A 15,758-nucleotide genomic window follows, 5' to 3' on the forward strand; every position below is an offset into this window, starting at 1 on the left:
AGAGCTCCTACGTTAGGTACTTTACTATCACCTAGTTTATTTTGTTCAAGAACCCATCATAAAAATAGTGAATGGTTAAGAACTAAGGGTTCCTACCTGTGTGGCACAAACACATGTACACAAAGCATACATAAAAGACATAAAAAAAGCACTGCAGTTAAAAAAAATTAAATTTTTCATTTTTGTACTGTCACCAGTCAGTGTCACTGATCGTCGCCACACCAGTCATATGATGATGCTGTATGGCACTGTTAGAGCATGTAAAAAAAGGTTTTTTTTTAAATTTCTTCATTTTTCAAAAAATTACAACTTTTACAAATTTGCCATGCCTCTTCCTAAACACCTTGGATTGTCTGCTTTTCCATTTGGGGCATATCTGAACTGTCCTGATATTTTTGGGCCTGAAGAAATTAGATAGGCCATCAGTACAATTTTCAGAGATATACCATAGTTTGTGGATTCTATAACTTTCCTACAGACTAAATAATAAACACTGATTTGAGGTATTTTCACCAAAGAAATTTAGCAGTATACATTTCGGTCTAAATTTATGAAGAACAAATTTTATAACAGAAACAAAGAAAAACATGTTTTTTCAAAATGATTGGTCTTATTTATTTAGCAAAAAAATAAAAAAAAACAGTGATGATTAAGTACCACCAAAAGAAAGCTCTATTTTTGTGAAAAGAAAAGTTAAAAATGTCATATGGGTACAATGTTGCATGACTGCGCAATTGTCATTCAAAGTGCGACAACGCTGAAAGCTGAAAATTGGCCTGGACATGAAGGGGGTAAAAGTGTTAGCAAGTGGTTAATGCATGTGTCAATGAGTTTTATACACATTGAAGATTTCTGCACAGAAAAAGTCTCCATGATACTAGTGTTGTGCGGTGAACAGGGCACATAGAAAACAATTGTTTTCGCTTTGTCCTTGTAAAACGTGTGCAGAAAAACAGACTTCTCTGCACGAGGCCTAAGAGAAATATCAGAACCGGTCCGGTTTTGAAGTGTTTAACGTGTTAATAGAAATTACTACCACCATCATAGTCCTCTATGATTTCTGCCCATAAACAATGTGTGGTACATGACTAGAGCCCGTCACTGTAGGGGACAGAGGATGAATGTGATAGTATGAGGAGGCCGGCAGCGCTGTGTGGAGATGCTCCTGCCTCTTTAAAGCCTTATAACCTGAGCCGGCCCCAGGAACATGGCGGAGTCCGGTGGAGGAGAGTTTAGCTGTCTCGGGCACAGCAGGTGAGCGAACACGTTATGTACAGTGAGGGGGGACAGGAAGCCGGTGTCCTGGGGTCATGCAACGGCCGGGCACTCCTCCTATGTACACACAGCGTTCTATAGTACGGGGAGGCGCTGCTAAGACACTCCGGGGATGATGGTTGGTGCAGGCCTCAGAAAGGGGTGTGGAGCCGGGGGACTGCGAGTCTGGAAACTTCCTCCTTTCCTCACTATCCTGCACGGCTTCGTCATGGACCTGTGCTGGGTTAGCAGTGCTAGACTTGTGCTGTGGTACCGGCTCTGATATCTCTTCCATATAGTATAGTTGGAGTGGAACTTCTATAGAGCTGTGCACACAGGAAGAGGCTTTCTAATGCAGAGGGGACATATTACCTGGAGAATTCTTTTTTTGAAGTGCAGCACCCCAAAGAATGATTCATGTAACTGGCACAGACAATGCCATGACTGTATGACCACCCATAACGAGAAGAGAGTGCCAGCCCTCAGTACTGAGTTGGCACATGGCCTTTTTATATTAGGGATAGGCGGAGCCTAGTAAGGAATCAAGAGACTAGTTCACCATCAGGTCCACTTTTGATTGACAGCTCTCAGTAGTGGGCAGATCCATAGCACCATTCTGTCCAATAGCAGTTTTCAAAGCGGCACACTGCCATGCAAAGTAAGGCTGTCTTCACACACATCCGCTTTTGGCGCGTCCTTCAGTTTAACTGCTTGCCTGCCGCCCTTATAGTAGAAGTACTGCTACAGGGCTGCACAAAATCACACACACATGTAAATATATATATACACACACATGTGATTTGCATTTCCAAGTAGGGGGTGCACACTGCTATTGGTGGCTAGGGATGTCAATCACTGTGAGTTGCACCGCGCCAGTGGTTGTTAGGACACGATCAGCTGCACCGCGCCAGTGGTTGTTAGGACACTGTCATCTGCAGAGCCCCAGTGGTTGTCAGGACACAGCTGCACTGCGCCAGTGGTTGTTAGGACACTGTAAGCTGCATAGTGTTATTGGTTGTTAGGACACTGTCAGCTGCAGAGCACCAGTGGTTGTTAGGACACAGCTGCACTGCGCCAGTGGTTGTTAGGACACTGTAAGCTGCATAGTGTTATTGGTTGTTAGGACACGATCAGCTGCACTGCGCAAGTGGTTATTAGGACACGATCAGCTGCACTGCGCCAGTGGTTATTAGGACACGATCAGCTGCACTGCGCCAGTGGTTATTAGGACACGATCAGCTGCACTGCGCCAGTGGTTGTTAGGACACTGTAAGCTGCATAGTGTTATTGGTTGTTAGGACACTGTCAGCTGCACAGCATCGTTGGTTGTTAGGACACTGTCAGCTGCACAGCATCGTTGGTTGTTAGGACACTGTCAGCTGCACAGCATCGTTGGTTGTTAGGACACTGTCAGCTGCACAGCATCGTTGGTTGTTAGGACACTGTCAGTTGCCAGCATCATTGGTTGTTAGGACACTGTCAGCTGTACATCATCGTTGGTTGTTAGGACACTGTCAGTTGCCAGCATCGTTGGTTGTTAGGACACTGTCAGTTGCCAGCATCGTTGGTTGTTAGGACACTGTCAGTTGCCAGTATTGTAGCAAACTTGCTCATCAGAGATGGATGCGGAGTTCCCCTTTTTTCTATTATAAGTATTCCTCAATCCTTTATTCTCCTTCCCCCCTCCCTTCCTGAGAGGCACAGTGACAGATGTGTGTGCTGGTTATGGGTCAACCGCAGGTTAAGGCATCCCTAGTTCGGTGATTGTAACCTCATAAAACCTAACAGTTAAAGGTGACAGAATGAAATGAACATTCCTCAAGTCAGGTTTTCTCCTATGTTTCATGTCATGGATTATAACAGATTTTGGTTCTAATTCAGAGTTCGCCCGACTGACCCCTCCCTAAACAGCGTATTGGTCAGTTACTCAGAGCCATTCCCCCTGCTGGGGGACTTTTAAAAACGGAGGTAACAGGCCTAAAGAGTTAAGCAAGAGTCATCTCCTAATTTTTAACATCATAACAGCAGGAGATCAAAGACCCTTTTTGCTCTGCAACTTGGATCTGCTACCTCAAGGCTTAACATGGCAAGTAAATTAACCTTTTAACTTCTCCCTGTTATCTCTTTGCTGTGCTGGCTGTTTTCTATGTATATATAAATATATACCTTAGTTACATTTTCTTTGTAAATATTTTATTGCACCTGTTTGACTCTTTTAGTAATAAATCTTTCTTTCTGAAAGTGTTAAACTGATTCTAAGCGCTTACTTGCAATTCACGAATTCCTGCCTTTTGAAGAGACGCTACTGTGTTTGTTTAATCCTCTGCCCAATCGGCCTGCGGTGACCGTATTGGACAGGAGACTTTTCAACCATTACAGTGTATATTGGATAAAGAGAGTTTCCCCTTTCTCTGTACAAAAAGGGATGGTGGCAGTGAAGGGTTAGTTGCGTAATTAACCCGACCCAGTAACAAGCGCATTCAGGCTGCCGGTGCGTCAATTGCGTTCCATTAGCTGGACAATCGTTGTGCAGGGCGCAGCTGAGTGTGGCATTGTTACGCACGTCACATCGCGGTTTTAGATCGACCGGTCCTTTGGTCACGAGTTTGGTGAGAAGGTCTGGGGTCTGACGCCGTGGGCGTGACGTATTATTGTTGGTCGCGGTTGTGCGATTGTCGCATGTTGAGGGTGGCGATCAGGCGACCGTGACAAGCATCATTGGTTGTTAGGACACTGCCAGCTGCATGGCATCATTGGCTGTTAGGACAGGGTTTGACAGATTTGCTTTGAATTTAGGAGGCAGCTAAAAAAATTAGGAGCCAGTTTTTTTCAGCGTAGCATGGGTTGTCAGCTCCTGGGGCAAGGCAACTTTTGGGCGACAAGCTTCATGCAATGCGATTTGCCATGCGATGATCATGACAAAACCACACCCCCGTTTTAGGTGCCAATGAAAAATAATGGCATCTGAACCTGCATTTTACGATCATAGTGATTCAGCCGCAATTCCAAAACACCCAGGTGTAAATGGAGCTGCCCCTTGGTTCACACATATGTGATTCTGGATGTGTTTTCAAACTCACAGATTCACATGATTGGCTAGATATTATGTGTTCCTATTGAGGTGGTTCACACAGATGCAATCCGCACACATTGTGTTTTGAGTGCCATTATGAAAAGTGTCCTGTGCACGTTTCTAGCAGTGCGTTCCAGATTCACAAGTGGCATGCGGATATAAGTGTTCACATAGTATTGCTATTGACAGGAGTTTTTGCATTGATGTCAGTGGGAGCCATTTTTGCATTGAATTCAGCGGGAGAGGCGTATTTGCATTGAGGTCAATAGGAGGCATCTTTGCATTGAGGTCAGTGGGAGGCATCTATGCATTGAGGTCAATGGGAGGTGTCTATGCATTGAGGTCAGTGGGAGGCGTCTGTGCATTGAGGTCAATGGTAGGTGTCTATGCATTGAGGTCAATGGGAGGCGTCTTGCATTGAAGTCAATGGTAGGTGATTTTTGCATTGAAGACAGTGGGAGGCATTTTGCACAGAAGTCATTGTGTGGCAGGGTCCTAACAACCAATGATGCCGGCAGCTGAGAGTGTCCCAACAACCAACAATGCTTTGCAGCTGACAGTATCCTAACACGGGGCTCGACAAATCCCAGTCTCCAAGATGCCATTTCTAGTGTCCTGGCGCCTGAGATTTGTCCAGTACTGTGTTAAGACAGTGTCAACTGCTGGCATCATTGGTTGTTAGGACACTGTCAGCTGCAAGGACACTGGGAGCCTTCCCCAACATCAGAGCACACTGATCAGTTTTGCTGGCTGTAGTCGGTGGTACTGAATGTTTGGGAAAAACCCCACAGGCTGGTTGTACAGAAATCAATCGGTAGATCAACTTCTGCACAACCAGCCTGCCCATGCATAATTCGAAATCCAGCGGGTTTTCTCTGAACTGGCCAAATTTCAATCACACTATGGCCGTCTTTACTCTAGTTGCAGCAGAAGCAACATTTCAGAATGAGAACTACTGGTATGTACAATTGGGCATGTACAATAATCATTAAAAGTCACCTTTACTTGTAGGCACTGTTTGAATGGAGATCTGTTTGCCTGGTCAAATGTCAACAATTTGCATGGGGTATACTTGTTTGTTTACATAAAGTATAATATTGATTGCTTGAGTAATCCACCTGAACTCACAGAATGTACCATTCGTTATTGCAAGTATGTCCTATGTGTATACGCGTTCATAAACCTGACATTTCTATGTTCTTTGAGGGCCTATACCTGTTTAGCTTCACCCCAGTCCTGACATGATGTTGTGCTTCTGTTAATGATGTGCTAACCTTTCTAGTTTTGCAATTATCTTTATATCCGGATATTTGTAAGCTAGGACACAACTATTTGAACAGAAGGGTGGATTTATTTACCCATTTTATATTGTTCTTATTTAGATTGGCTCACAAGCAGTTATATTTAAAGTGGAACAGCAGCAAAACAAGTTAAGGCTGCATTCACACTTGAGCGATTTGTAGCTTAACATACGTGCATTACTAATTGGTTGTTCCTTATCAGTCAACCAATATTCAGCTATCCTATTGGGTTCATAGGGTGAATTTATATTTTATTTCAAGTACAGAGCCTATATATTCACTACTAGACCCAAATTTACTAGCTAAAAAGGCAGCAGCTTAAATTCCAAGAAGTAAAATACTGCTGAGGATACAGCATTGTAATTGTCCAGCTGCAGGACACTTTTATACAGGAATAAATATCTGATAGTGTATGCCTAACTTTTTTTGTTATGGGAATAAGCACAGGTGGTTTAGATGTATACTGTTCTTGCACTTTTTCTATCAAACGATGCAACGGTGTACTGCAGACAAAAGGCATTCCAAGAACAAAAAGGCGAAAACAAAAAATAACCTAAAGGAAATTAGAGGGTTAAGAATTTAAGAGTTGGAAGGAAGATGAAAAACATGATGTTTCCCAAAACAGTGACTAAACCTGCTCATACAGGGCAAAGTAACCGGTTCTGTTGATCGCCATACTTTCTGCTACTGACACATAGCTTTCCAGCACTCTCCTGACAATTGTCCACTAATTAGGCTGCTTCACTGCTACTCTGATGATAAGAAAATTGATGCAAAGAGGCACAGAAAAAATCTAGAGGATGTGTGTGTGATTTTTACACTTTCTAAATATGAGAAGAAGCTGGGAAACATCATTTTTCATTAACAGTCATTAAAATATTTTGAAAAATATTTCTTGAAGCATGCTGCAATTTAACAGGCTCTTTACATAATATATATAAAAATTTGATGAAAAGCATAGCCGCATTGAAATGCAAAGGACTGGTACTAGGGGGTCTTTAAATGTTTTCACACAACTTTTTCTCAGCATTTTCACATTTTTTAATTGAATACAATTAAAAAAATGAACTTTGTGTTAAAGTTGTGTGAAAACATTGTATACCTAGACCCCTTTTTGTCTTTTTTTAACTGTTCACTTACATGGCATGATAGTCACTGTTGAAAATCAAGCTGTTTATAGAGGCCTAAAAGCAAAAGAAAAACTTTTCTGTTACATCTCTTCATTTGAATAAGCTGTCTGGGATAAGTTGATCCCAAAACAGGTCTAATACTGTTCACATAGGATTGGTCCACTCTTGGTAATTGAAAATCAGATGCCACTGATTGCTCTAAAATCCTCTTTATCTTTCCTTTGGTCCTTTGAAATCACATATGTTATAGTTTTAACTACTTCAGTCCCAGATCCATTCCTGCACATTTTAGTCACATTATATATTTTCTGAAAGAAAAGACTTTCTATAGTAAATTGGTGATAGTTGCATTTTTTTTATATTTGTCAAACATATTTTATATAAAATAAGAGGTTGCAGCTAGTAAAGATATCAGATATGTCAAGCCTTAAAATTGCACATGCCCATGTGTCAAACAGTGGTAACCAAATATGTCCATAGCGGATGCTTTAAAAAGCCTTTACAGGTTATCAGTTTTAAGTTAACAGTGAATCAAGGTCCTAGAATTACTGCTGTCAATACAGCATGTGTGGTGATACCTAAAATGTTTAACACAATCTCTGTTTTCCTACAAAGGCACACCCGATGTGTCCTTAGGTACATGGAGGTAGGGGGCTTTAATTTTTTGTTAAAAGTTTCTTTATTTTTTTTAACATTTTTAGTATTTTATTTATGCCACAGGATAGCATTTATGGAGTGAAAGGTTCTCTTTAGTGAGACATCAGGGGTTGATAGACCTCATGTTTTCCCTGAGCTCCCCTTCAGCTATTCGAGCATAGATCATGCTTGATAAGCTGCTTCTCAGACCGGCGTTGGTGGAAAATGACATTGCTGAACCGGGAAGTGATGTAATATGTGCTACTTCCAGGTTCATTCACTGAAGGGAGGATTAATGGATGATCAGTGATCTCCCAATGCTCTGCTTGGTGATACCTGCCATTCCTGTCCTGGGCCAGTAGTTGGGACAGTGGAGCCAGAGAGACATGGGGAGAAGGGGGAAAGCCAGCCTAATAAGTGTACTTACACTCCCAGCTGCTAGAGCAGTGTTTAATAGTCTTTGCCACAATCCACCATTTATAAACCATGCTGGGACTCGAGGTTAAGTTGTGTTATGTACAAGCTCTAATGCTGATGTGTTTAACTATCACTGGGTGTCTGTTCCTTTAACCTAAGACTTCACTTTTTTCCGTTAGTTCTGACCAACTCCTAAAGGTAGGTGTGGGTGCCAATGAGATTGTAACTTCTGCTTTGACTTCTGGAAGATTCTACCACCAGAAATTAATGTTACAGGAAAACCCACGTTACACCTCATATCTGACCCCTGGATTCTTGCACTAAAATTCTAACAGGTCCTCAGCACACAAATTCGTCCCATTGCATGGTCCACAGTGCAACATACTCTCTACATCCTATTGTTTACATATCTACTACAAATGTATCCCTTTCCAGTGTCCACCTCATTACACACTTCCCCTTCCCTTTCCCCAACCTAAGTCCACAATCATTTCAGTTTAGCCTTTTCCTTTTTCTCCTTGCTGTCCATAATTTTCTGCCTCTCTTCTTCAGTCAGCATGGTTGTTATCTCCTCCTAAAGCCAATTCAAGTAAGATGGCACACCAAAGCAATGACATGTTGTCAAGTAAATATAGTGTAATGGAGCAGTAGTGCATGCCAGTATCCATTCCAAATAACGTTCATGTCGTAGTAGCGATCTTGTCATTGATAAGTCCTGTGTCTGCAGAGAAAATATCTATTTTTATGTGTCATTCCCTCACTAGCTAGATGAGGAATGCTAGATGAGGATAGAAACACAGACTTGTTAGAATGTATGTTGTCAGTGGTGCAGGGATGTCCTATTCTTCAGTCTGGAAATAGGTATTACTCCTATCCTTTTTACTCCTGTATAATGATTTGGTCACTGGTAAGTTCTCGTCATGAATCTTAAGCTGCATTTAACATTCATTAACCGTCTTCAAGCAGGGGTACTCACCGACCTCTTATGACTACACACAGGTTGGTCATATAGTTCTCATGTAAAACTCCCTAATCTGCTTCTTGGCCTCTCTTTCCACCAGCCTGCTTTCACTTTCACTCTTCATGCAAACTCCATATTTTTTTGTATAATCTTTCTTTATTAAAGATTTTCAAAACAGAAGATAAAGGAACATCCAGTACACTTAATTACAGAAGCAAACTAAACAAGCAGGACCCATAATAGGCCCTGCATACGGTGATGCACAAACAAACACAGATCGAGCATATAGTACATTACAAATTTCATGCAACGCACCCCTGCCCACCGTCAGGGTAGCGAGAGCCAGTTCAATACTCAGCACCAAGGGCCCCAGTGGCCACGCAGGAGCTACGTCTCTGCACGTGGCCAGCCAGTCCCAAGGCGACAGGATTAGTGTGCCTATCATACCGTACAACATACCAAACGTAAGGCAGCGTAATTAGCAACAGAAAGTACGTAGGGCACATACATGAAGTCTCAGTACACGTATGCAAGGAAACAAAAAAACAAGAAGAGTAAGAAAAGGAAAGAAAATTATCAAAGACCTCAGAGGGCCATCTTGAATTAGAACAATAGCGCAGGTCTGAAGGTCCAATGCATGGGGTAACAAACAAGGGTTTAAAACCAATAGTCAAGGCTCCTGAAAAACACTGCATATGATACCCCATCAGCGAAACCGCCAAGCCCAGTATTGCGGGATTGTAACCAACAGGGGGGGAAGTTGCTAGGCCTAAGAGCCAAACCCAAGAGGAAGGTTAGGGATTATAGGGAACCCTCACCAGAAGGTCTGTAGGGCTCACCAATTCCATAGAGTAATATAACTCAAGGTCGTTTCTAACGGTATAGATCCAGAGTTCTGCGCCATAGATCCTATCTATTTTCTACTTCCCGTTTCCACTCTGCAACAGTAGGACACTGACTCTGCTTCCAGAATCTCTGTATCAAGCTCTTGGCAGCATTCAGAAGATGCGAAGTAACACTACGTTTATATGATTTAATGGAGGAAGGGGTGGCATGAAACAAGTAGTGCAGAGGGGTAAAGTCAATAGATTGAAGGGTCGTTCTCTGGATCCAAGGGAAAATAACTCTCCAGAACTGTTGGATCTTGGGGCAGTACCACGAAAGATGTAATAAAGTGCCCTCCTGAGGGCAGCATCTACAGTCAGCCCCAGGGAAAATCTTATTCAGGCCATAGACGGGTCGTTTATCGGCCGAATTTTCGTCCGCATGAAAAATCAGCTGATATTCACGCCATTAGTGGGGCCAGCCCATCGGCCGTTTTTCAAGGATCTTCTCATTTATTTTTATCGGTCATGCTAGAAAATCCACATTGGTGGCAGCATCGGCAACGGCACCATCCGATTTTTCATTTATCAGCCGACAATTCGCCCGATAAACGGCCCGTCTATGGCCAGCCTTAGCTAGCTGAGAGGGTGTCCTGTACCATCTAGACAAAAACTTATAACTGCAGGTGTGTGATGTCAAAACCCAGCTCCGCCTCCCACTCCCGCACATATATGGAGTCCTTTGGGAAAAAGTGGAGAGTAGGTCACGGTACATCTGGAATAGTAAGTGTCTAGGATCCCCAAGGTCCACACACATAGACTCAAACGAAGTCAGCGTGCCATTCTTCTGCACCTTATTGAGGAATCTCTGAAAAAAATCATGTAGCTGACGATAATGCCAAAAATTCATAGGGAATGACCCGAACGATCTTCGCAAGCTGTCTAGGGACAATAAACGACCCATCGGGGCCAAGGTCTGACATTTGACAATCCCCTCTCTGCCCCACGCATTAAAAAAGGAGGCATTCTCCCCAGGTAGGAACCAAGGGAAGCCCCCCCAACTGAGCATGGGGTGAGATTGGAGGGGAGAGGCTGCCCAATCTATTAACTTGATCCCAAACCCTCAAGGTGTTTAGTATGACCGGGCTTGTCCAACTGGACAACCCACGGTTCATGTGCGGTATCCAAGGGGCCGCAGCCAAGTTCCTACCAGCTATACACATTTCCAGAGAGACCCAAACTTTTTCTGTCGAGTGATGCGTCCAGTTCATAATACAAACTAGAGCCATGGCTTTGTAGTAGAGGGATATATCCGGAACTCCCAAACCCGCATCTTCCTTGTGCCTACGTAGTAGCGAAAACACCAATTGAGGCCTCTTCCCCTGCCAAATAAAGGTTGTGAACAACCAATGTAAATGCCAATACTGGTGGGTGGCTATCAGGATCGTTGAGAGTAGGTACAAAATTTGCGGCAGAATCGTAATTTTAAGTATTAATTCGACCCATCCAACCATCCATGTGAGGGCCGTGTTGGTCCCTCTCTACCCCCTTAGTAGCACCCCATAGTTTCAGAATTCAGTAGTTTAAGGTCCGGAGAGATCTGAGTGCCCAGATAAGTCAAAGTGTGGGGCTGCCATATGCATTGAAAGCTAGCCCTAAGTAGCCCACTAGGGAGATCCGAGATAACCGAGGCCACTTCAAGAGGGGTGAAAGGGCGCTCCAAATCAGCTATCACCTCTGCTGAAAGGTGAAACTGGACTTCACAAAGATATTGGCCAACAAAAGTCTTATGGGAGGCAGTCTGGGACTGATCAGATGTCTGCTTGATATTATATAAGGAACTGTAATATGTCCGAAAAGCATCCGCAATATGAGCAGAGTCCATCAGCAGTTTGTCTCTAACCATCAGTTTGTGTACATCAGATAATGCATGCCATTCGTTACCTACTTGCCTACCCGGCACTTTTACCCTCTTCCTGCCCAGGCCGATTTTCAGCTTTCAGCGTATTCAAACTTTGAATGACAATTGCTCGGTCATGCAACACGGAACCCATATGAAATTTTTATCATTTTTTTGAGACAGCTTTCTTTTGGTGCGTATTAGGCGTGTATACATTGGCTAATGTATAAACCTTGTTATTAATGGTACCCTTAAGGAACAGAAATCTACCTTCTGAACCTGCCAGTTGAGCAATAGGAACAAAAGGACATGACTTATGCACCGCTATCGTCAATCCCCTTGCCTTAGGAAAACCATTGATTAAATACAGATTGGGGGAGTTTGGTTATGGAGTTCACTGTGAAGTGGGTCTCCTGGAGTAGCAGTATTGTCAGACGTATGCGGCGGAGCTCCTGCCACAGTTTCCCATGTTTAGATGGGGAACACAGGCCGCGAACATTATATGAAACTACTGGCAGTGAGGACGCCATGCAGTCAAGCAGGGATGCAGGCCAGAAACTCCACTCCAGGAGACCCAGCTCAGGGGGCAGCGTAGGAACCATAGTAACACACTCCACACCCTGAGCACCAAAACTCCATCAGAACCTGCGAGTTAGGAAGAAAAGGAAACGGGAAACATAGCCTAGACATAAAGAAATAACAGTGAACCCACATGAAGGTCTGCCTACCACGAACCAGGAAGAGGAAGGATTCGGACAAAAGCTCCGTGGGGCCTCCGACCGAAGCCCCTAAAGGACTATAATCCACAGTACAATCTCCTTGTACCAGAAATGGACCTACTTGGGGGTAGTGAATACCCATGAGGGAGAAACGGGTACATACACTGTATGTACACTGTACATCATAATCAAGAGTAAAGGGCAAGAGCGGGGAAGCCCACAAAATCAAACAAAAATCTAACTCCATCTATGCCACCAGACCGCAGGCCCAAAAAGGCGTACAGTTGGGAGTGCACAGGCGGAGACCACATCAATTCAGCATACAGTAAAGCATTCGGAGGTAGTATACGATAGAACCAGCAAATTCTCAAGAGGTCTGTCTGCGGGAATCAGAGGAGATCCCCCGCCTCTGGCGTTGACACCGACAGGCTCGCTGATGGCTGGCTGCCAGCTATCTGGACCCGGAGGGATATGCACATCACTGGAATATCGCCAATTCTGAAAGTCAACCTGAGGTAGTTCCAGAGTTTCCAGAAATGTAGGTAGATCATCTTTGGTGTGTAAGGTGGCAGACTTGCCATGCCTGCATGCAGTAAGATGAAAGGGGAAGCCCCAGCGATATATCACTCCTTGACGCATCAGTGCCAGCACAGGGCCCAAGGCTCTCCACATCATTAGGGTGCGCCGTGATAAGTTGGGAAAGAGAAGCAGACGAACTCCATCAAAGTCCACATATTGCTTGCCCCTCATAGCAGAAATGATAGCCTCTTTAACACCATATTTATGTAAACGACATCTCTGGGTCTATTAACATCTTGAGGTAGCAGAAACAGGGCCTGATGTGCCCGATCTATTTCTACCGGTGCTAAAGGCAGAGTCTCCCAGAGTGAATCTGAAAATCCCTTGGAGCTTGGGCACCAAGTCTTGCATGCGGGTTGCCTCAGGCAAGCCGCGGATCCGTATATTTTGTTGTCTTTCCCGATTTTCATAGTCATCTAATTGTAGTAATAGTGAGTCAAGCATGAGGAGTCCCCCAGTTTTGTAACCGAGTGGGCTAGTGTTTCATGTGCGGATTCCACAGCTTCTACCCGATAGGCTATAGCAGTGGTATTGGCCCGCACTTTATCCAAGGCCTCGTTAAATGATGATTCAACAGTTGCAATTAGTTGAATCATGTCAGCCTTTGTAGGGAGGGCCCTAATGTGTTCTCTATTGTCCCAGTTCACAAAAATATCCAGGACCGAACCTGCTGTCGAAGGCAGTGTGGAGACATGGGAGGTAGTAGGGCTGTCACTGCATACCTGGGCCAAGCCAATGGTGTCCCCCTGGTCAGAGGCTGCAGACACTGAGAGCACTGGGCAGTCCAGCACCATCTTGGATTCCTCGTGGCGTGATCCCAGAGTCCCAGGGAAGTAAGAATCTAGAGCCCCAGAACAAGTCTGGGGGAGTCGGGCGGGTGTGGTGTATGCCCGTTGCTTCCCTGGCTTCGTAGGGTGTAGTGTGGGCTTTGTCTGTGCCCCGTAAACCTGCTGATAGCCCCGAGCTGGCAGGAGCTGTCGGGCTGCAAGTCCGCTCTCTCCCATAGCCGGACCACGCCCCCGCAAACTCCATCTTGTGTTGCCTTACAGAGATGTCAGCATCAGCCTTTCTTTTGCCTGCCTGAAGCTCACTTTCATTTCCACAATGATTTATTTAGAGTAGCTTAAAGCCAAAATATAATCAATAATCAGATTGTAAATCCTCAACATATTTCCTCCTTTACAGACTTCATCAGGAGCTCCTATACATAAATTTATAATGGAAATTTTTTTTCAAATACTCACCGTAATTTTCCTTTTCTGGCTTCCTTATTTCAGCATACTAATGGGTTACTCCGACCCCGTGACTGATAGAACCACACCACTTCTAGAGAAAAAATGCAGACCAGAACACCTTTATTGTTCCATATTTAGCCGAGTAAAAGATTACCAGGATGTCAACTATGTTGAATTGAAGGAGAGCCAGGAAAGGGAACTTTTAAATAAGTATTTGAAAATCGGTTTTAGGCATATAGCTGGTCACAACTGAAAGGGAACACAAGAAGAGTACACTAGAGATAATGCACATGTAAAAAAAAAAGGTTTATTTCAACATTGCTACGTACAGTATGTATGCCAATAAAAATATTGAAATGAAAAATAGGTTTATTTCTTAGGCTAAGTAGCTGCAGTAATGGGGAAGCCAAAGGATCTTAAGGGGTGTGCCCTACATCAAGCTTATAATGTAGGATAAAGATTTTGGCAGAGCTCCAGATGGCTGCTTTGCATACAACCTCTATTGAAACCTTCACATAGACCATCCAACATGTAGATATTCCAAGTGTAGAGTAGGCTCTGACCTACTCTATCCTTGGGGTATCTACATCTTGGTGTTCAGATGTGTAGGCAAGCTGTAGATACATTGGCCTATTGGCCGTTCAGCTACTTTGCTGCTAGCTGACACCAGGTCATGGCCGTTGGGTTTTGTTTCACCAAGGGGGCATAGCAGCATGGTTGCTACATTGAGAAGACAGGATGAAATGTGGCAGCTGGTTGGTGTTCAGAAAGAGGTGTCGGAGCAGGTGGCAGTCAAGGAAAATATCAGGAACAGGCAAAGTCAGCAATAGAAGTTGGAAAAGAGAGCAGTCGGGCAATCCTGGTCAGCAAGAGTTAATCATAACAATCGGCAATCCTACACACAGAGCATCTGATAAGACACAGCTCCCCAGTTCTGGGTTAGACCTTGGGGGGCCCAGGGCACTTCAAACTGGGGGGGACCTCAACATAGAAATAAATTATTTGAAAACCAAAAAAAGTGAACTGAAAATGAATGATAAACCACATTTGTTTTTGTTTTTTTCTCTATTTTATTGACTGTACGAATACTCAATACATAGGTAATCAAAATTGGCATGTTATACATCACAGTTATGCACCACACTACAATATTTACAAAGTCTTTCTTCCTGCACTTAGCTTCTGTAAAATCTGTATCTTGTCAAACTGTATCATCCTGAGGACACTGCTCCGACAGCCAGTAGCCACAGAGCACATAGTCTTTCATGGGTCATCGTGGTTCTCAGTGCCAATTTGCTGAAAAACAAATTGGCAAACAGCTAGTGACCATCATGCTCAAATATATTATAAGAGCTACATTAACACCTGGAAAGGTATTAGCAAGCCCTTCATGATGTAATGAAACTGCCTGTTGAGGTGGAGCGAGTTATGACAGAGGCATGGCAAAGGCTGCAAACTGGACAATTTCCTCAATGAACACACTAATGAAATCTCAAGGGAAGCACTAAAAGGTTTCATAGTCTCAGTTTCTATTTTTGCATCAGGTAGATTACATAAGTCGATTATTACTTTGAAACTGTACTACACTGGTATGCTATCCTGTGCTCTTGTAAGGCAATAGACAACTGATCTAAAATAACATTGAAAGTATCACAGCTGAATTTTTATTATTATTATTATTATTATACAGTATTTATATAGCGCCAGAAGGTTTGCTCAGCGATGTACA

At 43.6% G+C, this 15,758-nt stretch overlaps 1 protein-coding gene across 1 annotated transcript in view; it reads left to right on the forward strand.

The window, feature by feature from the left end:
• The first annotated feature begins 1,099 nt into the window (after positions 1-1,099).
• The window catches only part of KLHL26 (kelch like family member 26), a 31,827-nt gene continuing 17,168 nt past the window's right edge, over positions 1,100-15,758 (forward strand). The window contains exon 1 of the mRNA XM_089687918.1: positions 1,100-1,254. Within this exon, the coding sequence (XP_089544044.1) occupies positions 1,208-1,254 (47 nt within the window). The 5' untranslated portion in view covers positions 1,100-1,207. The remainder of the gene's footprint in view (positions 1,255-15,758) is intronic.

Source organism: Staurois parvus, unplaced genomic scaffold (genome assembly GCF_062004578.1).
Source record: "Staurois parvus isolate SC_StPar_1 unplaced genomic scaffold, SC_StPar_1.0 ptg000439l, whole genome shotgun sequence".
Classification (NCBI taxonomy): Eukaryota; Metazoa; Chordata; class Amphibia; order Anura; family Ranidae; genus Staurois; species Staurois parvus.